General features: G+C 42.7%; 1 protein-coding gene across 2 annotated transcripts in view; it reads right to left on the bottom strand.

Moving 5' to 3' along the window:
- Nucleotides 1–3,549: 3,549 nt before the first annotated feature.
- The window catches only part of WDR11 (WD repeat domain 11), a 48,329-nt gene continuing 28,214 nt past the window's right edge, over nt 3,550–23,664 (bottom strand). For both annotated transcript variants that reach the window (XM_015235884.3, XM_006200151.4), the window contains exons 14-29: nt 23,403–23,511; nt 21,289–21,413; nt 20,467–20,614; nt 16,382–16,488; nt 15,855–15,969; nt 15,305–15,476; nt 12,770–12,878; nt 11,647–11,709; nt 10,443–10,508; nt 9,512–9,692; nt 8,789–8,884; nt 8,144–8,309; nt 7,540–7,637; nt 6,946–7,091; nt 6,110–6,189; nt 3,550–4,501 (exon numbers count right to left, since the gene is read on the bottom strand). In XM_015235884.3, the coding sequence (XP_015091370.1) occupies nt 4,344–4,501; nt 6,110–6,189; nt 6,946–7,091; nt 7,540–7,637; nt 8,144–8,309; nt 8,789–8,884; nt 9,512–9,692; nt 10,443–10,508; nt 11,647–11,709; nt 12,770–12,878; nt 15,305–15,476; nt 15,855–15,969; nt 16,382–16,488; nt 20,467–20,614; nt 21,289–21,413; nt 23,403–23,511 (1,939 nt within the window). In that variant the 3' untranslated portion in view covers nt 3,550–4,343. The remainder of the gene's footprint in view (nt 4,502–6,109; nt 6,190–6,945; nt 7,092–7,539; nt 7,638–8,143; nt 8,310–8,788; nt 8,885–9,511; nt 9,693–10,442; nt 10,509–11,646; nt 11,710–12,769; nt 12,879–15,304; nt 15,477–15,854; nt 15,970–16,381; nt 16,489–20,466; nt 20,615–21,288; nt 21,414–23,402; nt 23,512–23,664) is intronic.

Genomic DNA, 23,664 nt, shown 5'->3' with positions numbered 1-23,664 from the left:
TTGCTGTTAGACAGATGGTTCATAAGAGAACAATCTGTGTCATTTCCCCCCAAATCTACCTTAAGAAATCTTGTTTCTTGGGCCTTCCTGCTTCCTTCACTCCCTACCAATTTCCTCAACTGAGCTTTCCCTCTTGATCGCATTGCAGACTTAGTCATCCTTCACTTTTGATTCCTGTTCTACTTCCTGGTTCACCCACAAGGAACCATAGGAAGCCTGACTCATCAGCTGCTGTGATTCCCCGGACCCAGGATCCCCCCGCCACGTGGGATGTGCATGAACATCTGTCCCCTGTGAGCTCACATCCCCAACAGTAATGCCTACCACGGGCTTAGGACAGAATGGTTCTTCATCTTCCAGGTTGCCTGAAGCATTAAGGCTCTACACGGTAGAATGTCAAAATACCGGAATAAAGTCAGGGTCTTACTACACCAGGGCACATTAGGAGGTGCATGGAATGAAATTAAGATTCGCTTAAAAACGCTGATAATGAAACAGCCCTCGGATTTAAACTTTTCTATCACCTATTGATGCCTTTTTATCTCAGAATTGTCAGGAGTAAGACCAAGGTCGGCCTGGGTGACACGGGTGGTACATGGTCTCCTAGGCCCATCAAGGAGCTGCACGGGATGAAGCCTGTAACATCTTCCTGAAAAGAGGTAGGTTCTAGTGCACCTCATCTGAGAAAAATCACCAAGGGCCTCACTGACCTGCACCCAGAAAGGCAGCTGGACATCTGAAAAATGTCATCACGAGTTGGCGTTATAGGCCCAGGGTAGGAGGGGTCAGCCTTTTCCTATAAAGGGCCGGGCGGTAAATCACTTAGGCTTTTTAGGACATACAGTCTGTCGCAAACGCTCAACTCTGCTGAATGGAGGCAGCCACAGACAATGAATGAGTGCGCATCGCTGTTCCGGTAAAACTCTGCTTACAAAACGGGCAGCCACACCATCAGGTCCGCAGGCTCCAGCCTGCAGCCCTGAACCTGGAGGAACAGGCAGAGGTCAGTGGCCCCAACCTGCACAGCCCTCCTCCCGCCGCCTCCACATCAGCCCACCTTACTTTGGTTTCATAAAGGCTGTAACTGCAAAGAGAAAACTGACCCAAGCTACACCTCTAAGGCCGTGACTGAGGAATGTCTTTTGATCTGATCTTAAATTCTCAACTACTTGTTCAGCCCTTCTGAAGCAGGGCACCACGGGGTTCTTAGCAGCCTTCTTGCCTGACTGCATTTGGCTTTGCTAAAAATCAATATGGAAGACGGAAAAGCTGAAATCAACCCAAATCACCTATGGAACCTGAAACGTCTTTCCTTCTGTTGTACTCAGGCAGCTACTTTTTACCTTGACTGAGTCGCACTTCTCAATGTCCCTGGAAAACATAAAGAGGGTTGGTGGTGTTTATTTGGCCTTTTTAGGCACGAGGCAAATGCTGAAGCAAAAAGCCTGAAACTGCCCGAAGGGATCCAGCTGAGAGCCGCAGTCACTGAAAATCCGAGTGGGAGACAATTGAGGCTTCCGTGGCTGTTGTGCGTGGCGCCGGCAAGGCTGACGGCGCAAACACAGGGAAGGCGCCTTTAAGGGCAGGAAAGGCAGCAGGACAAGCTGCTTCGGCAAGGTCCCTCGGGCCGGCCCCCCCAGCTGGGCTCCAGGAGGTCTCAGGAGAACTGCATTCTTAAAGCCCAGCAGCTTCGGTTTCTTCCGTTAAAAACACCAGCACCTTCAAGTATCACCAAGATTCCTCCCCTTTTAACTGAGAGACTTCTTTCCTTCACAAGCGGTTTTGAGTCAAATCAATCACAAGCAGGATCCCAAAGAAACAGCGCCCAGTGGCTAGCAGGACGTTCTCACCTGTCTGTCACTTCTGCCTCGCAGAGTTCTTTTACTGTGGCAGTTACAAGTTTGCGCCTGAACGTTTACTTCGATCACAAACTGCTGCCAAGAATGGAGTCCTGCGGGCGATCACGAGCTCAGGATGCACTGGAACCCAACACTGTCCTCATGCAAGATGACCTCTCCCGGCGATAAGGAGCCGAGAGAGGGCCTGTTTTCATACCGAGGTCTATTCTGCAGAGAATTTCTGATTCGGTGCATCTGGGGGGGACGGGAGGCTTGTACTGATGCTGCTCTGGTATCTTTTTCAGAAGAACAAAATGTCCTGCTCCCACTTTCAAAGAGATGGAAATAACCTAAAGCTAGAGCAAGCCAGTGGGGAGGTCCAGAGCACAGAGGCCTCCTTGGCAGAACAATGAGCAACAGAGCCGAAAAGGTAACAGTGAGTGAAGGGAAGTCACTCTGCTGAGGCCAGCCAGAGGAAGGGTCTCACCCTGGGCCTCCCTCCCTCCTCCGCTCCCAGACCAGGTCTCCTCCCCTCCACCCAGGCGCCAAGGGAAGGGCCAAGGCCCCGCCGACAAGCACACCTGTGGGAATTGGCACAGGGAGGCGCCCACTGTCCCTGGAGTCACTGTCACTCTCCCAGTTCCCACTGCTTGTGTCACCCAGGGAAGCCTCCCTTGCTGATGCGCTGGTAGCAATGCGCTTAAAGGTCTTCTGTGAAAAGACAAGCTGAGGTTCAGAAAGACTGTGACAGAGATTCTCCCTTGTCAGCTCTTGAACTTGAATGCTAACCAGAGGGAAGTGGAGCAGTTTTAGCTTTGAGCCCAAGGTCACGGAGAGAGGGACGTCCGGTTCTGTTTGGACCGGGATTTTCAGTTGCCTCCTGACACAGACATGGGATCTGTCTTGTCGTGAAGAGTGGCAACTGCCGTCCTAACCAGCTGGTCTGTGACAAATGCCAGGCTCCCGGCCTCGTCTGCTCGGCAGCTCCTGGCCCTCTCGCCCATTCCCACAGTCAGGCAGTGGCTCAATGCCTATTTGTTGGCCTCAAATCCAAAGCCATTTAATTTTCAAATGCTCTGCTCTGGAATTTCTTCTTTTTCCCCTCTGCTTACCAAGACCACCATTCTTTTCTCCTTTAGCTAGTTGATGGCTGAATAAACAAAATCTATTTTGACAATCATTTAACTAATAAACACTATAAGGAGAGCTGGGTTTGCCCATGGCCTTTAAAAATTCTGACGTAACCTGCCTAGGCAAAGAAAGGGCAAGTAAAGTGAGCCAGTTACAGGACCAATGAACGGGTTTCTTCTAGGACATCAAGCCAAAGCACTGGCCAGGGAACAAGCATTCCTGGGACAGGCCCTTCCTCTCCGTGGATCTTGGTTCCTTGACCGAGGCGGCAGACTGGTTGAGATCTAAGGGTACAGACTGCGATCCTGTATAAAAATCATCCCTCCTCGTGGGTGGGAGGGTCCACCCTGGACGTCCAGGAGGAGAAGGGGAGGAAGGCCATTTCCCCCCTCACCTCCGGAGCACAGGCTGAGCCCCACCTCTCAGGAACTCAGAGGCAGGCCTGCCCGGGAGCAGGGGTTCCGTCCTGCTCTGGGTCGGCACCCACCCCTCCCACCGTCCCCACAGCCGGTTTCTCCGGATTCAGCAGAGCGGCCTGGGCGCTGGAGGGTGGGCAGCTTGACTGACTCCTGGCCTGAGAGAACACAAAGGCCTGGCTCGAGTTTTTTATTTATCATTTCTGTAAGTTATACACATTTAAATTCTTAGCAATAATTTATAACAGTCATATCTCATACAGTTCAGTCACTGGAAGAACACAAGGACAGAAAATTAAAGCAGACTTCAAAAAGGAGGTTACTGTGCTGCATCACAGAAGGAGTCAGAATCCAGAACATCAAAGACCCCACACACTGGACAAAGCATAAAGTTTAAAATTTCTCTATCAGCGTATGAGCCTGAAGCTACAAAACTGAGTAACTGCCTGCACCAGGAAAACACCAGTTCTGTTTTCAAGGTAAGAAAACAAGGAATGCTGTGGTCATTTTTACTGTTTAAATGTTTCTGCTCTGTTTGTATCTGGAATGACTGTATCAAACACAAGCGCAGCACATATTTCAGAATAGGCCTCACAAACCGCTTTTACTGTGGATTTAAATCTAGCCAATGAGAAAAGTAATTCAGTTGCTTGAATTTTTGAGTAAAAAAAATTAAAAGCATTTCCAGGGACTCTTAAAGCTCTATCTCCAAAAGTATAAAATGTCACCCACTTTCAAAATCTGAAGCTCTGCCGTCCTTCTCTGAGATACACACAGGACCTAGAACCTGCTCCTGATGGCCCAAGTGTCCATGCACTTGCCTGTCCATGTGCTGAAATAGCTCCCAAGGACCCGGGAAGGGACGGCATCCTCACGAGTCCGGACGGTGTGTCCCCAGCCAGACCAGAGCCCCGGCCCGCAGGCTCTCGAGGTCAGGTTCCCTGGACACAAGAACCTGTCACTCCTCAGTCACTTCCTGCCTGGGGGACTCCAGCTCCTTCAACAAATCTCTGCCAGCGGCTCTAGCTTTTGAAGCAAAAAGAATGGCTCCCTGTTTAAAGCCGAGGTTCTTCAAACTTCGGGCGTAATCTGCATATATCACAGAGATGAGTTTCTGTAAACCACTGTTAAGGAAAAGAAGGCATCCACCAGGCTCCCACCGGCAGGAAAGGAGGGCCAGCTCTGCCGGGCTGCCCAGGAGGAACCGAGGGCGTGCTTGGGAGGGCAGCACGGGAGAAGCACAGACACCTCTCCCCGGGGGAGGGCAGTTCCTAGCTGGGGGAGGGCAGTTCCTAGCTGGGGGGGCAGTTCCTAGCTGGGGGAGGGCAGTTCCTAGCTGGGGGGCCAGTTCGTAGCTGGGGGGGGCAGTTCCTAGCTGGGGGAGGGCAGTTTCTAGCTGGGGGGCCAGTTCCTAGCTGGGGGGGGCAGTTCCTAGCTGGGGGGCAGTTCCTAGCTGGGGAAGGGCAGTTCCTAGCTGGGGAGGGCAGCTCCTAGCTGGGGGAAGGCAGTTCCTAGCTGGGGGAGGGCAGTTCCTAGCTGGCGGGGGCAGTTCCTAGCTAGAGGGGGGGCAGTTCCTAGCTGGGGAGGGCAGTTCCTAGCTAGAGGGGGGCAGTTCCTAGCTGGGGAGGGCAGTTCCTAGCTGGGGAGGGCAGCTCCTAGCTGGGGGAAGGCAGTTCCTAGCTGGGGGAGGCGATGCTTCCAAATGTACCACCACTGCACTTGCACCAGCTGAGCCCAAAGCTGCTTCTTGTAGAAGAGCAGCTGACATCCTGCCAGATTCTCCAGGACCTAAATACAATTAACAACTGGAGAAAGACGACAGAAGAGAAATTTACGTGCGTAACACCCCCGTGCCATTTGAAAGTCTGAGAGCTTGGTGGTTTGGGGACAGACACAGCTTCAGTGAGAGGTTCTGTTTACAGAGCCTGCTCTGAGGCAAAAGCCCCAGGCATCTGGGTGCTGGGATTTCAGACGACCCTGTTCCACTGTTCTCATGTCCAAAATGGCTCCTTCAAACTACAGTCAACTTCGCCAGTGCCTAGACACAGGATACTGAGTTCAGTTTAATTTTCTGTAAAAAATATACAGAAAATCAAAAATCTGACATGCAGAAATGAGGCCACAATGTGATAATTCAAGAAAAAGTGCAATGAGAACAACAAGGCCTCTGCAAACACAAGGAACTGGAAGCTGTATTCTCAAGCCCATTCTTTTCAAAGAAAAATACGTGACTCAAGTGACGTGTAGAAGCAATGAAACGCTCCTGGTCACAGGTGGGCCGCAGCGACACGCCTGCACGACACGCGTCTCCAGAGCGCGGCTGTGTCTCGCTCCACGTTGGCTTGTCACTATGGGTAACAGCACGTCTTTTTACTTCATTCCCGGGGTGTATTTATTCCAATAGAAGATCCAGTTTAGGGAGGTTTTGGAGGCTGCTATCTTCTTTTTAAGCTCAAACAGAACATTACAAAACGTGGGCTCCCTCCTGTGTACAGTCGGCCCCGACGCTCTGCCCATCTCAGAGCTGATGCAGCCGGTGCAACAACCTTCTTTCTGATCCTTTCCCTCTCACCACTCCCTCTTTCCTGGCTCGGGTGAGTCAGAGTATGGATCTTTCTCGATGTAACACAGTTTCCTCCCAGGCAGCACCACCGAGCGAGGAACTCAAACACCCACCCACGGCACATGCCCCCTGCTCAGCACGCACAACCCAGCAAAGGATATCTGTGTCCTCACTGACTTCAATCGCACCATACTTGAGGCAAGCTTCCACAAACAGGGCCGCTCGGTCGAAGTACCTCATGCTGCTCAACAGAACCAAATACAAGTCAGGCGTTGTGATTCACAGCATCTGAATGCAGAACCAGCCCAGGGCGTCGTTCTACATGAAGACTGGTACACGTTCTCCCCGGAACCCTGAGTGCTACGTAAGTCACACTGCACCTTTCTCAGCCCTGGCTTGTAGGGGGAAGGAGGGAGAAGTCTCACTTCCCTAAGCCCTCACTCTTTTTAAAGAACACTTAAAAAAATGTGAAATACACAGAAATCTAGAGCTAGGACGACAATCCATGTACCCACTGTCCAGAGTTAACACGTGTTCTTCAGCCATATTTGCCTCAAACTGCGTCCCTAAGTGTTAAATAAATAAAACGTCCCATAAGAAGTGATGAGTATTAAACTTCAAGATCCTTAGAGGGGACACCTCCAACTTGCCCACTTCCTTCACCCTCTCCACCGTTCTCCCCTTTGCCTCAGCTGTCCTACGCACAGCTGAACTGTCGCCAGTTGTCTGAAGACTTTTAATATTCTTTTCGAACAGGTACCTGCTAGATTTGACTAGTCTATTGGCAGGAAAGTAACAGCCCCTAGGAGAAATGAAGAGTTAATAAACGCGGACTGTTCTATCCCCTTTAGGTTTCCTTTTAAATAAACCTAAAAGGAGTGCTTCTCCTTTCACTCCAGACATCCATCGAGTCCTGCCATCCACCCGGCGGAGCCTCAGGACAGCACGAGGCGACAAGTCACGGGTGATCCTGCCTAGCCAGGGACACTGGGTGTACCTGTGAAGCGTCTCGGCCACACTGGAAAAGCAGCCCAGGGAGAGGAGGACCAGGAGGGCCTTCGACTTCTGGTTCACTTGTGGAGAGCAAAGGTGGTCAACCCACCGCTTTAAAACATCAGCGCACTCCTCGGAATTTAAACGGACCTGAGAAAGATGCCCACATTAAAAACACAGACATCCTGCACTATACAAGGAAAAACATAATTCAGCTGAAATGTGATCTGTTTCTAGGAAACCAACGCTAGGCTCTGCTTCATTCCACACCCCCTCGCTGATCTGCTGCCACCACAACCAGCAGTGAGGGGGACCCGCGCCTCTGGGATCTACGGGCCAGCATCACCGCTGGGCTGTAGTCTGGGCTCACACTCCAACAGAGAGAGGAGGCAGCTGTTTTCACGTAATTGCTACCAATGCAAACTCTGTTTTGCAATAAGAAATAAATTTATACTCAAAGAGGAGGAGGATGAAATCCGCAAGAAAATCTCTGCAAAGCAGCTCTGTAGCCAAAAATTGCTTCTAAATCCTAAAAGTCCTAAGTTCCAGACTGAACTTTCTACCCTAAATGTTCATGGCACCTACTAGAATCACCTACTTTTGCAAGCCACGCTGCCCGGTTCCACTCGCCGTACGTCTGCAGGTAGCGGCAGGCGTCCGCGGCTTTGTCGATCAGGCAGAGCAACTGAACACCCTCTGGAAGACAAGACAGCAGCCCCTCAAGTGACACTGAGCTGTCTCTCTGACAGGTCACTAAAGAGTAAAATCACCACTTGACTTCATCTTGTCCTGTACATTTTATACCTACTGGAGACATTCCCGAATTAAATTTTAAAATAAAATCTTAAAAGAGTTTTACAACGTTCCACTCAAGTAACCAGGGTTGGAAGCACAAATACAGCCCAGAAAACAAGCAAGTAAAGCATGCCTCATTCACTAGTTTGCATCGTTTCCGTGTGCCCAGGGTTGCCCAACTGGTGCCCACTGCCTCGGCAATTATTAACAGAGTCCCTTTTACTCTTAAAAAGCTGTTCTGCTTTAGATGATTAAATTATGTGGTCATCTTATAAACTGCTAGCAATACCCTTCTATTCTTCTCCAGTGTGTACAAAAGAGAAAGAACTATCCCTAATAATAAAATGACCAGGAATGGGCCCGAGTTTCCAGACTGCTGACAAATACCCCCACAGAGCATGCCTTACCTGCCAGTTTCCCATTGGCAATCATGTTAGTTGCCACCAGCTTAATGGTGCTCTGGGAGGGGCCCGACGAGGTGACAGTTGTGACCAAACAGGCTTTCAATGAATCACAATAATAATGCTGGTTATCTGCACTTGTTTCCAGTAGTAACTGCACAGCTCTGTCTGTCTAATAAGAGAAACAGTGTTTCTAATTATGAAGCCATTTTCCCCCAACATAACCTTTTAAAATTCACAATTTACAGCTTAAAGAACATTTTCACTTTCAAAAATTTGTTCGTGAACACTTTGCTTACATACACACAAGCTGAACAAAAGCACAGCACTGCTTCTCTGAGACGAATGTAAAACCAGTCTGGTTTGCACAGGTGCTTATGTAAGCTTTGCACCAATCAATTCCAAGACACAAAACAAAACGAAACAAAACAAATTAGGCCTCATGTGACATTACAGAAGCCAAAATTACAAGCTGGTTAACCATACATTTTTGCTTTCTCAGAATGTTTGTTGGTCTTATTTTGAGAGAAAGCACAAATTTACACTTACACTTTCAGGGAAATGCTACAGTGTGCGTTAGATATGTCATGCCATGAAATGGTAATCAACTAGCAACTCCACAAAAACATGATGTTATAAAAACTGACATACTTGACCCAAGAGAAGTAGCTGGTCTGTACATTTTCTTGTGTGATCGTAAGTTGACCGTTTTACTTCCTGGAGGTTAACCCTTTCCAGCTGAAATTTCTAGAGTAGAAAAAAAGAAAATCGAGCCTGGATTTTAAGACTTCTGAATTATTTAAATTTTACTATACTTAAAGTCATTTTAATGAAAGTTACTTTGACTTCTGAGGTTACTAGGGAATCAACTTTATAGCAGTCCAACAATTTAATATGAATTTGAGAAGAAAAGATGTTGTAATTATTATAATCTGTGTGCAAGTCTGCCTGTTTACAGAAACAGGCACTTCAATAGAGCTGGAAGAAAAGTCCCAGTGTATAATTTAGTCCTCTACAGGAGGTCAGAAAAACATGAAACTACCTTTATATATATAGAACAGCAAATTCAAACCAAGTATATGAAGTATCTGTTATTCACAGAAAATTAATAAAATTAAAGATTAAAATGAACCCTCTAAGTTAAAATTTTTAAGACCAAAAGACTTAAAGGACTTTTAATAATAAAATTTTAATGTCTATTAAAAAACTCAGTAAGCGTTTATGAGCTTTCAAGTCCTGAGTCAGGCCTTTTATGTGAATGTGCCATGGGGCTCACTTCTATTATGTGGAACTTTACTTAGTTTGAAAGGTTCCCAAGTTTAAGATACTTACAAAGACGTAACTTTAAAGGTTTTAATATATGAAACACAATACCTGAAAATAGGCGTTTTCACAGAGTATGTCATAACATATATCTAGTGGGTTGTTTGCTCTGTCCTCCCTGGGGGCAGCTTCTTCCGCAGCTGGTGTCCTCGCGGCCTTTTCCTGGGACAAGCTGTGCAGGTAGTGGGCAGCGACGGTCCAGAAGTGCAGCTCTGATTCATCACCGTAAAGCCTGACAAGGAGGAAACCAAAATGCCCACTGAACTCACTCCGCAGACCTGGGCCGGGTGGGGGCCTCTCACAGTAGCTTGAAGTCCTGGGAGCGCAGTGCTGGCACGTGAGCGACCACGTGCTGGGCGGGGTGAGAGAGGGGAAGCGGCAAGTTCTCCAGCCTGTCACTGGGTCTCAGACAATACAGGGCCCTGAGTGCAGGGGGCGCCTTCAGACCCAAACCTCTCTGTTCTGCGTGAAGAGCGACACCAGGGTTCGGAAGCCTAGGCCATGATTTACCCGGTCTGCCGTTAGCATTCCTTTCAATGTAGACCGTAGCATCACATTGAGGAAGAAGTTCCTCTGGGACAACTGACTAGATAAGGTGTGGAAATGATACGCTATTTATTCTCTGGGGAGTGGAGGGAAATGCCTTTTTAATAAGGGATAACTCTACTGTACAGAGAGAATGTATAGGTTATTACTTCTAAAACTACATTTAAGGATACGTACTTTGTAGCTAACATTTTAAAAAGCTGTCTGTAGGAGGGAGTCTTTTCAATAGAGAAGGCCTAGATCTCAGATTTAAAAAGTATTTTCCCCCCATTTGTAGTACTACTTTCAAAATTAACTGTAAGCCGAATGTAAAGGATGAACTGATATATTTTCTAAAATCTAAGAGTCTGGTCTTAACAACCTTAATAAGAAGGAGAGTTAACCTGAAATTCTCCATCCCTTACACAGGACACTTACACAGAGAACTCAGTGTTACCTGGAAACAAGCAGGCATCTCTGCAAGAGAGTGAATTCCGGATCGAGCAAGAGTTTCTTTATGTCACTGCAGAGAGGAATCCAGACAAAGGTAAGACAAAATTCTTGAACCCAACAATAAAGGAGCTAAATCAATACTCTTAAAATGGAAAATTCTACTCAAAGGGTATGTTTAGAGCTTATGAAAGAAGTCACTGTGCCACGACCCTAACACTGCAAACGCTTACAGGGCCTAGAGGGCGTCCAGGCTTGGAGAAGTAGCACCCACCAACCCCCACAGCTCAAGGCTCTAACTCTCATTCACCTTCTAGAAGCGGTTCAACCCATGTTTTTGAAAATATGAACAGCTGCCTAACTACAGGAACAAGAATGTCATTGTCGATAAAAATGATTTTACTGATAATCTTCAGAAACAGTATCTACTTTAAAGAAGATGCATTCAGAATTTACGTTTGGAAGTATTAAAAAAATAAAGTATATAAGGAAGAAAGGCTAGTGTTTTCACAAACTGGTATTTCTAAAATGCCAATACAGAATATTTATAAATCAGGAAAAAGGGGAGCTAGTCCTTAAAATCTATTCTTTTCCATTTAAACGTAAATGCTAATCTTTGGAGAGAGAAAACAATAAAGTAATTATTCTGAATTTGACATCAATAAACTATTCTATTATCATTAATTTATTAAACATTAAAATATCTGTGGCAGATTCTCGATTGCAAAAATATGTTACATTTCACCAAGAATACCTTGTGGGCCCACATTTTTCTACTTCCTTTCCAATATTATTCCCAGTACGTATTTTTAAATGCTCTTGGCTCCAGGAAGCATGTTTATTTCTTAGCCAGAACTGTGCACACAGAGCACCTGACATAGAGAACTCACTTTAGAAGAGGGAAGCTGACACAGGAGACTCGCCCCGTGCACACCCCCTGACACGAGGCTCCGCCGGGGACACGTGGTGGAGGCAGGCTGAGCCACACGGATGCTCACACCGCAGCCTCTACTCCGGCCCCAACGTATGGAGACTGACTTCTACAAAACAAAGATTCTCAAGGGAAACAAGCCTCTCTGAACGGAATGGTCTCTCCGTGAGCCACTAGTATTTTCTAGAACAAAGCTTATGTTTCTTTAAAAAAGCCTAAATCATTATATTTTTCTTTTTCATAGTTTCATCTTCTAATAAAACATAGCTGAAGTGCTTACTTAGATAATGAGTTCAGCTGCTCCTGAAGGAGAGTCTTTATTTCTTCATTTTCTGGATAATCACTGTACCAAGAAAAGATTTTAAATGAGTTCATTTTTCTCTTCATTTATAACCATTTACTTCTTTATCAGAAAAAAAAAAAGCCGTGTTAACATAGAAATAACTTCTTTGCAGTCCTTGGTTAAAAACCTGGTTGTACACCAAAATAGCCACAGTCTCCTCAGGAGCCTACCGGTCATCATAATGCTTTTATCTTAGTTAGTCAAAACCAAGAAATGAGTGAAGAAAGTCTCCTTGGCTTTCAAGAAACCAGAAAATTTATCAGTGAGCTCACAAAACTATTAGGTTTAGATTCATGTTAATAAGGAACTTAGCAATGACTAAAGGAATTTGCTCATTCTGCTCTGCAAAATGGGCGTTCATTTCTCTAAGAAGATACCTCTTGGAGAATGGACACCTCATCACATTATTCTGTGTTTTTAATTCCCCTAACCCAGGCCTACCTACGCACTCCGCATGGCATAAGCTCTGTTAACACTTGTGGTAGTTTAACTGATAACTACTAACAACAGTTTCTGTGAATTTTTTTTTGCAACGAGGCAGCTGTAAAACATAAAATACCTCTGAAGTAGGCCCCTTCATGCTGTTTTTAAAAAGAATTAACCTTGGCCCCAAATCCTCCTGTCCTCAACTGGCTCTCTTCCCACATGTTTGGCTGTAAGACGACCACACAGCCACCGAGAGCAGCGTGCTATACACAGCTGCCCGCAGATCCACACTTCCCCAAAGTCCCCGCCGGGTGAAAACCAGTGGCAGATTAGGGATCGTTCAGTGTGTCTGCCATCACTGCCTCAGTGTGGTTTTAAGGTTCCAATCCCTCTGAGCCCTAGACTGCAGGCCACTGCTGATGTTCATGGGTGTCCTTCAATCTAAAATCAATTATGGGGGAGGGTATAGCTCAAGTGGTAGAGCGCATGCTTAGCATACACAAATCCTGGGTTCAACCCCCAGTACCTCCCCTAAAAATAAATAAGTAAACCTAATTACCTACATGCTCCCCTACCAAATAAAAATAAAATAAAATAAATTAAGAAAGGAAAACAAAAATGCAAAAAAACTTACACTTGAGAAATATCCAAAGAATATTGTCCATTCCAAGGCTGGTGTAGTAAGAATGCCTTCAAGGCAAGGGAGGCCCTTGGAACAAGGAGATATGGGCACCACACAGGCTCTAGACAAAAAGATTTTTGTTTTAAATAATAAAATGTTACACAACTATAAAGCTTCACCTATGGACAGTTTACAGAGAAGTCAGCAGAGAATACTGTATAAATCTGATGGCAACTGAGAGAATATATTCAGTGTAACCACAACCTAGGACACATGGGCTAAGAGCTGGGGAGAAAGTTAGACTGAAGTCTCTGACACCACGGTGACTCTGTTTAAAGTGCATGGTAACAGCATCACACTAGAGGTTATTAAACAAGTCTCAAACTCTTGGATTCATTTTAGATGCTGCTGAAAAGAATATTAAGTTTTGTTTTATGACATTTTATGCCCCTGATAATAAGCGTTCTCCAACTTAAAAAGAGGAATTTCAATTTTCTACATCTGTCTGACCTCCCCCTTTACTAATGGGGCAGGGTGGGGGTGAGGGGAGCTGTCAGACAAATGTAAATCAGGGTGGAGTGGAGGAAGAAGAGTAAGCTATTCTAAGAAAACAAACAGATTTGAATCAATGTATTACGATTTTTCTCCACTTGTCATCAAGGAGAATTGAAGAAAGTATATTAAATATTAATTATATCAATGCCTATGACCTAAAATAATTTTGTTTTTATCCCACATCAATAAGTCCAAAATACATTTCTAATTCCTCAAAATATATTTTCCCAAGATCAAATCAGCACATATCGGGCAGCAAACACACAGACATCCTTTTCCTAACTCCATATTTCCACTGTCACCAGTTTTTATCCTTTGACATTTATTGAGTGTTGTTCTGAGTTTAAAGTTCAATTTGTGGAATACAAGCACAATTTTATTGACCTTTCCCCATTACCATTTTAAAAATTTTCCCTTTGTGGCTGAGGCTGTACCACTAGAGATTGGATAGGAATGATTTCTTTTTAAATATTAGGAAAACTTTAAAAGAAAAATGTAATCTAAAACATGGCTGCAAGTCACATGTTCAAGTACAGTATTAAGTATGGGTTAATGATGGGCTCCAATTCTGTAGTCGGTTTAATTTAAAAACAAGCTACCTTGGCTTTGGAGATTTTTAGACTCAAAATTTAAATTAAAGGTCAAAGAAAAGCTTCTCAAACATTAGATTATATTTGCATACTTCTTTACCTAGAACTATTAACTAAGAAAAATCATCTCTGAAGTTCCCTCAAATTCCTTAATAACTCTAGGTTTAAAATTAATATCTCTGCTTTCCTAGGAGGGTCCTGCTACTTCCACAGAGCCGGCAGGTGTCTCTGGGACAGACAGGGGAATGCTCATGGGAATGCTCAGTTTCTGGCATCACCAGATGGCAGTCACAGTTACAGGGTAAGAAGTGGTGGTACCCAAATACAGTGGCAGGGGTGGGGCAGTGACAAAAACAAAAGCACACCTAACATAAGCCAAAGGCAGCCGAGGCAACATTATAGCAACTTGGCAGGGCCCAAGCATGAACATCACACGAAGGGGCAGGTTTTCAAAACGCTACTGTCTCTGGATAAGGCAAAGATTGACTCTGCAAAGGCACAAAACTCCCCAGAGCTGACAGATTCTATGATGAAACTCAGGAAATCACCAAACAAGTCTCCTAGGAAACTTTTTATAGATCAGACAGCCTAGAGTATACACCAAAGGAATGCTTGGAGAATACTTAATGCAGGAAGTTTTTGGGGGTTTTTGTTTGTTTGTTTAGTTTCCTGCTTTGCTCCAATTAGGATCAAAATATAATTAGGATCAAAATATCTGTCTCCGTCTAAAAGTATCTTCCCAGGATGCACACTGCATTTCATCAGACAAAAGCTGATTTTCAAATTGATTGATGGGTACACTCAAAATCTTCTCATTCTTTTTTAAAAGTCACATTGGGGTTATTTATACTGAAATATTTTTCATTCTAGTAAAAAAATCTCAAAACAATCATACAAAAAAGATGAGGCAGTGCAGTCATATCATTTTGTTTAGACTGGCCCTCTAACAAGTCATAAGATAGGCATCAAAATTCATGACACTCAGGACACTTTCCAAAGTGATTTTCCCATGATACACAGCTGTGAAAGACGTGAAGTTCATTATTAAAAAGTCAGCAGCACCTTATTACTAGATTCATGTCCTCTGAAGAGTTCCCCTAAAGTCTGGGGAAGTCATTTTTATAAATGCAAACATCTTTGATCTTTTAACAGAGCACTCAGAAAAGGGTCAAAGAAGGGGTGCTTAGTAAACCAGAGCTGGGAAATGACTGACGTCTGCAGTTATAAAGAATTTAGCATCTCAGCAGTAAAAACATTCAAGCTTTAAGTTAATATGTTTTCTTAAACTCAGATTCCTAGAAAGCAAGACTGAAATGAGACAGAAGCAGCCCTCTCCCCCGGAAGAGAAGGGCTGGTATAAAACAAACAGGTTTCAAAGCATGCTTTCCTTACAACTGCATACCGGTCAGCTCCTGCTCATCCATTCTAAAACACGTAGACTTCATGGACATCTCCAGGACTCTGATACACCCGTCATCTGATGCCAGGATCACTTTATCTGATGTACACCAGTCCACGTCCAAAATCCGAAACGTTACATTTCTTCCACTTCTTAAACTGCTCACCATCTGAACCTTCGAGAGTGAATTTGATTGTCACTTTCAGAAAGAAAAGATGCTTATCATTCTGGACTCAACGATCAAGAAAAGACAGTGCCTGTAGCAAAGGTCCAGTTCCCATTTAAAGCTGAACAGTCTTTGGCAATCTATTTTCCACATGCAGACTGCATCTTAAAGGTCCCAACAATAGTGATAATATTAAAAATCTGTTGAGCTGTCACTTTCCGAACAGAAATACCGTAAAAGAAAAATTTAAAAGGAAGACAACTGTTTTAAGAAGTCTGACAAGCCCATTACATGGTTTTCATTTCTAAGTCAGAAGGAAGGAAAAACTACATAGCTCCCATGAGCACCGGCTTCGTGTGTGGAGCACCCACGTGCAGCTGGGCCTACCTCTTTAGTGTCCCAGACTTCAGCTCCATCATTGTACATTGCTATTAATTTTTGGTTTCCTTTACCAGGGGCAAAACGAATCTTCCTCACCCAGCTCCGGTGTGTAGGTATTCCTCTGCAGACAAACAAGAAGCAAAAACCAAAACACCACTAGGATACAGAGTAACATCTCATCACTGAGAGATATGTCCAATGTTTCTTTCTATTCCTGTTTTTGACAAGGTCTAGTGATGTGACGGGAGAGTCACTTTGCTTTCTGGGATGGGGGTCTGTCCCTTAACAGCAGCTGGAATAATGTCCCAGTACTCCTGCGTGGACCACCTAAGGATCTTCTATGAATGGTTTAGAGTTTAGCTCAAGGCCCTTCCTCCCAGGTTCAGTGACAAGAGACCCAAGGGTCCAAGTGATACATGATCACATTGGGTGACCCTGCTTACTACCAAGCCGCAAGCCTCCAATGGAACCACATCGAGGGTTTTTTTTTTTTTTTTTTTTTAACCAAACAAGATTGCATTCTTGACTCATACCTGGATACTCTCCCTTTCAAATCCCAGAAATTTAAATTTCCATCCATATCTCCAAGAACCAATGTATCACCTTTCCAAGCGATGCAGGTAATACTACCCATGCTCCCCTAGAAAACAACAGCAACACAGACACATCAGTTCCAACAACTTGTAAGCATCATAACAGAGAAATATTTTTACTTAATAACTGTGATGAAATAATAAAGATATTTTAATAAAACACAATTATAAATGGTTTTGCTTTAGTTTGAACATCAAACACTAAAGAAGTTTAGACACTAAAAGAGCTACCAAGCATTTCAATTTCAACTAAGAATAGGAGATTTCAATTTGATAGACATTAAGTTACCTGAACTAGATTTATAGAGAAGGGATGTCTTCTGAGGAAGAAATACTTTAGAGAAAAGAAAATTAAAAGAAGAAACAAAGAGAAGAAAAGGACACCTTTTCAAGACAGCACTTGTCTCCAAGCTATCTGTCACTGCAAAAGGATAAATAAATCTATTCCAGGGGAAACTCAAAGCTGTTTTATAATTAATTGTTCAGCAATTTTTCTATTGAAAAAGAAGATCCATCACTATGTGGTAAACTTGAAACTAACATAATATTGTACGTCAACTATATTTCAATTAAAAAAGAAAGAAAGAAAAAGAGGATCCAGCTTCACTGATACCTTCTGGAATAATGAAGCTGGAGAGATTCCATACACTGAATGCATCTGCATAATGTGAATTCACAGAAAGCTCTGCAGAGAAGTTATATATGGAAACACAAATATAAGAAAGAAACACTATTGTAATAAATTAAAGAGCAGGGAGGAGACTGCAGCTCTAACACATGCATGGAGGTAGTGTTGACAGAGAGCCCAGGCACCTGGGTTCTGGGGCTGACCGCCTGGGCTTGAATCTGAGCTTTATTGTTCAGTTTGCTGTGTGATTTGGAGCATGTCCACTTAATCTTTCTGTGTCTAGGATCTGTCATCAATAAAGTAGGGTGAGCTCATAAAACTTGAGGAGTTCCTATTAGCATTAATAAATTTATACAGGTAAAGGCCTTAGGAAAACGCCTGCCACACAGTAAACAATCAATGCATGCTAGCTATTAAATAATGCTATTGCTCAATTACTTTTCTACTTATTCTCTATTTATATTAAAAGAAATCTTGTTTCTGCATTTGTAGAACAACATAAAAATTCACATGTTTAGTTCTCATGGTAGCAACAGTAAGAAGTAGGGAAGCTCCAAGGGTTACCAAATTGGCTATTAACAGACTTGCACACACACCAAGTACTGCATAAGTCCTACAGTCAAGAAATAAAAGAAAAAACTGGATTAAAAAAATGAGTATTTTAATGAATTCAATTAATAAAAAACTTAGAAAGCTATGTTAAAATAAATAGAATTCTGTATTAGTATAAAGCAACACTCCAAGATCTTACTTCTAGTCTCCTGACCATATTAATAGAATTTTAAGAATTTGCCTTTATATTTCCTTTTTCAGTCTTGGAGACTTTTTTACATTTTATAATCTTACTTTCTAATTTCTAAAAATTAGAATATTAAAGTTTAAATCAGCCTAGAGAAATCAGCGTTACCAGCTTAGAATTACAAGTGATGTATTAATACAACTATACAATTAAACAATCCAGAACTTTCTACCTAAACTTTGTTGACGGGATACAAACCACCTGGAGATACCAAGGTGCTTTCATTGGATGTGACACAAACTCGCTTTGTGGCTCTCCAAATAACCCCAAGAGAACCAACGTAAGATTTAAAATTCAAAAGAGTACTATTTAGTTGCCACTGATATGTTGCCTACATGTAAAATACGATGTTCAAAAGAGAAGAAGTAAGGTTGACGGCAAAGCAGAGCCCTCCCACGGCTCCGGTTTTCTGCATAAAGGCAGTCAACTATAGGCTCTCCATGAGAACACAATTTAAAACATGGCAGCTTTGCCTTCTTTCCACCATTTTTATATACTGGTACAGCTCTGGGGCCAAAATTCAGAGGGAAAGTTTCAACTCAAAACAAATGTTTAATACTTTACCTTTGGGAGGAGGGGAAGGTAAATACTGGATTAAAATAAAGAAATAAAACCTCTGCCTAGATTCTACATATCAGTCACTTAAAAATATTCTGATTACTGAAAATACAAATAATGAACAAAAATGACTTTCTTGTCTACTATACAATAAATGCTTAATTTCTCTTCCCTAATAATAATCTGCTCTAAAGTGTACTAATTTCACCGGAGGCTGGATCCTTATTAGGCTGGACATCCCTGAGGGAGCTGCTTCCAGCTGTGGACTAAAAGGATCAGGCAGGCAGAATAGAGACTTGCTACATCCTGACTTCAGAGCTCCACACAAAGAGGCAGAATCTTAAAAGCTATGTGGCAAAATTATCATCCTGAAAGAAGCACTTACAAAAAAGGAAAATTCATGTCTAATGTTTCAAAGTTTTAAACTTTTTTAAGGTGGGAGGAGACGTAGAATCCCAAAAATTATTGGATTATTTCTATTCTAATCTCAAATGTAAAGCGATTAGAAAACAAAGAGACTAAGCTGCTTGCAAGTGGCCCTAGCGGAGCTCAGATGGGGGCGTTCTCTGGGGTTCTAAAGGAGGAGCTAAGAAAGCAAATTGATTTTCTAAAGGACAGCTCTTTACAACCGCAGCTCTTACGTCCACACTCTTTTTTTAACAGTTTTTTTCTCTACACACTTAGGTTACTTTTCCTACTATAACTACTAAACGTCAATCTTTCACGTTTGCATTATTTTCGTCCTTTCAAACTAGTGAAAAATTTTGGCAATATTAGAGAGCTCAAAATAAACATTGCTAAGTCTCAGATATGACTTGTTCTATATAACAGTAAAAACAAAATTATAGCTTGAAAAGCACTTTCGCATGTTAGTTTCTTTCACATTCATTAGTAATGAAGGCTGTTTGGATGCCCTCAATTCTTCTGAAGTTGTTAATAAGGAGGATGTGGTAGCCAGCCCCTAAGAGGCTCCCACTGATTCTGCCTTTGGTATTCATGTCCCTTGGTAGTCACCTCTCCCAGTGAACAAGGCTGACCTGTGAACTGACAGCATACTGCAGAAGTGGGGCTTCTGAAAACTAGGTCCTAAAAGACACTGCAGCTTTCTTTGTGCTCTCTTTGATCACTTGCTCTGGAGAAAGCTAGCAGCCGTCTCTGAGGACACTCAGGCAGCCCTACAGAGAGGTTCACATGAGAAGAACTGAGGCCTCTCGTCACAGCCAGCATTCATTTTAATGCCGTGTGAGTGTGCCATCTTGGAAGTGGATCCTCCCACCCTGGCCAACATCCTCACTGCATCCTCACAAGACTCTGAGCCACCTGTAAAATACAGGGGTTGGCATTCGACTAAAACATTTTCATTTTTAGATGGCAATTTTAAATAAATAAATATACATTTTTAAATTTCATGCCTCCACTTAACAATTAGAATATTATTAATTAACAAGAACATTTTCTTAATCCATCCATTAAAAACAACTTGTGGATACACACTGACACAAATTATTAGTTACAAAACCTTAGAGAATTCCATAAGGTCATAGGAGAATATATATGTTATTGAATATTAATAATGTCTTTACACCTATAACCTGAATGCTATTATCCAAAAATAATACCAGATTTTAAGTCGAATCCTTCAGGGTAATTCCTGAAATGGAAAGAGGAGAGACACTGGAGACAGACAGGCATACCTGGGTTTAAAACACTGCTCTCTGCCAAGTCACCGGGCTGGGCCACCTGGGACAAGTTACTCATTATCCCTCAGTTTTGTCACAGGTAAAATGGAAATAATTTCTCATGGATTATGATGGGGATTAAAAAACAGTAGCACAAAGTATTTAACTAAAACAGTTACAGTGTTACCCCCTAGCAGTATGTAGCAAGTTTAATCAATGATAATACCTCCTCAGTAAAGTTTATTCACATTAAACTTTTCTGAAATAGCTTTCCAACCTAACTATGGTTTCACTGGAGGTGGAACCAATAAGATCTTTAACAAGAACTCTTAATGAAGATTCAATCGTGGGTTGGACTCACATCTGGTGGAATCCGAGCACTGTCTTTCACTGAGTTTCCCTCCACAGTGAGATGGTAAACTTGGCCATCGGTATCAGTAAACACAAAATGCTCCCGGGCAGAGATGTTCTGACTGAGTTCCGATTTACTTTCCGCCTCTTGCAACAAGCTTTGGGATAGAGAAAAACAAGATAAAGATATTTCTTTTCCCCAGAGTGACATAATTAATTAACTTCCCCAAAATACAGACACATTAACAGGAGGTCAAAACCATCAAAAAAAAAAAAGCTGAAACTAATCTTTGCCCAGCAAAAACAGGTAATAGGGAGACACAAATGACTCCTAATACCACAAGAGAACGCTTACCCTGTTCAGAAGAACGGAGTGATCTAGACTCCACACAAGACACAAAGCCTCTTGGCTGTTTCTGATGCAGAAAGCACCCCAGCAGAACAGAGGCCTCCCCGAGACCCATCATGCTCCCCGACAGTTTTTATTTGTAAATTTCGTGGGAACGGGACGGTACATAAATTAGAATTCCTAATACATTTTCTTTGGTGAACATAAGTGACAATATGCTCCATCTGGATATTCACACTACATTCATCTGAACTTCGGAAGGACACTGAGAATGACCATGTTAATTAATGGGTGCTGCTGTGTGGGTACCACTGCTCACTGCACCAAGCAATGCAATGACAGGACTAAGGCTTCAGTAATATGGGTATGTACTGAAATACCAAAGTATGTCCAAAAGCAGACTAGAGGTGCTTTGGGATGACACTTGTCAAATTCCCAACCATGACGTGGATATTACAAGTGACAGTGGCGGAAGCAGTGCACCTGATCACGGATGACTCCACAACACTCAGCTCCGTATCCGAGACCACGGTCTGGCGGGCCATGGCCTCTCGGGTAGCCAGCTGCTTCTTTCTCAGGCTCTTCAAGTTGTGAGACGGCGACCACTCCTGTGAAGCAGAGACAGACACACCTACACGTGTTCAGTTTCTCTGTTAAGAATCCTTCCAGAAGAGCCGGGCCTACTCGCCACTGCCCAGCATCATTTATTATCACTACACACAAATTCACAATCTGTTCTCCGGTTTTACCTTTTTTTAGAAAGGCTGACTGAATGCATTTTTATTAGAGCTTATGGTAGAAGATTTTTATGATCTACCTCTATCTCCTTCTATTTCTAATCTTCAATTAGAGCTTAAGGTAAGAGTTTAATGGTAAACTCCAAAAGGTTTAAACTTTTGTTGCTTTCATTTTTAACAAAATGAAAATAATGCATTTACTTTCAGGATCTCCTGCTCCTTACCGCCACCCCCTCCCTATCAGGTGCACAGGGTGAGATGACCATGCTTCTCCAATCATGGCCCACTGGCATCTGTAAGTTCACTCCAAACCTCTCTTTTTATTTATTTATTCCTGCTTATTCTAATGCATTTTATCTAACATCCTCTCATATGTATATATTCTTAACAAATACTTTACATGCATGTATTTGTGGTTGACATAAACAGTACTATGCTGTATATATATCTCATCCTGTTTCTAACTCTTTTTACTCAGCACGATGTATTTTAAGTCCCACCCCTGTTCTTTCTGCATGTTATGTAACACTCCATGGGTGCACCCACCAATTTTTAATCTGTTTTCCCAGCAAAGAACACCTGGAATGACTCCCTACTCTTATCATGACAAATCACACTGCAGTCAATATCCTCACAGAAGTTCCTGTATGACCAGAAGCTGACCACTGGGGCACAGAGAATGTCTGTGTTTGTCTAAGTGCTGCCAGTTTGCTCTGCAGAATGGCTTGACTGGTCTACATTCCTACCAGCGGTGCATAAGAATTCCTATAGCCCACATCACATCCACAAGGGAAGCGATCCAGCTTTCCAATTTTTGTTAGTCTAAAAGTATATCATGGTTATTTTACTTTGCACATCTCAAAACTGATGAGTTTGAGTATTTCTGCATATGTCTGTTGGCTTTTTAAGTTTCTCTGCTGGTCATCAATTGCTCACATGCTTTGTTCATCTTTCCCTTGGGGTTCCCAATGCTTCACTGCAGAAGTTCCCACAATAGTAACCCCTTAGAAGGATTAGTTAGTCCTTTGTCCATTTAGACACTAGAATATCTCTTCTTTTAACTCGTCTCCTGTGTTTAACTTTGACATTGGCATTTGTCACCGACTAGAAAGTATCGGTCCTGATGTAATCTAATTCATTAATTTTTTTTTTTGCCTTTTGGTTCGAGCTTCTGATATCCTCTCTTCTGCTCCCAGAATACAAAAATAACCTTCTATATACTTGATCATATTAATTTTATAGCTTTGCTTTTTTTATATACTTAGGTTGTTAATCCTGTGGAGCCCACTTCTGAATATGGTATCATGTAAAGGTCCAGTATCTTTCTCCATAAAGTGAGACAGTTGCCCTAATACTGTCTACTACACAGTGTCTCCCTCCCCTTGGATTTGTGTGCTACTTTACTGTCTATTAAGTTCCCAAACATTCATGGGTCTGTTAATGAACTCTTTTGTATACTGATCCATTTCCTTTGCTTGGGCCAATGACATTGCTTTTATTGCTTTCGTTTTATATGTACCGTATGGGGTAGGATGGGTCCCACCCCCACGTATACCTCTTACGTTACCCCTCTTTCTCCAAGGTTGACTTAGCCACTGTGAACTTTCTTTTTTCATAAATATTTTAGAATATATTAATGTTCCTCAAAATATATAAATTTTCAATTGGAATAATGTAATACGAGTTTAACCTAGCTAAGAAAATAAAAGTTATCTCCATTTATTTAGATCATCTTCTCTGAATACACATTTTTGACAAGAAAATACACAGCAGAAAAGATTTCAATTCAAGCTAAAGAAGAATATTCACCATATATATACATACCTAAATAAACTGTTTAGTACTTAAATTGTAACTTACCAAAGCAGTTATTGCAGGGAAGTTTTTGGACATTTCTCTAAGAATGGTACAAGTCCTAACGTCCCATAACTCCAGGGGTTTATCTTTGAATACAACTGCCAAATACTGCCTAAAATAAACAAAATTACAAAATAAGCCCCTTTTTGCAAAATTTTCACCATAAGTAGTGCAAATGAAGTTCAGTAAATAGGAAAACTCAGATGACACATTCCAAAAGAAAATTTAAGCTAAAATTTATATGCAAATGCAAAGATCCTAGAAA

This window comes from Vicugna pacos, chromosome 11 (assembly GCF_048564905.1).
Source record: "Vicugna pacos chromosome 11, VicPac4, whole genome shotgun sequence".
NCBI classification, from domain to species: domain Eukaryota; kingdom Metazoa; phylum Chordata; class Mammalia; order Artiodactyla; family Camelidae; genus Vicugna; species Vicugna pacos.
This window is presented reverse-complemented; position numbering and strand designations above follow the sequence as displayed.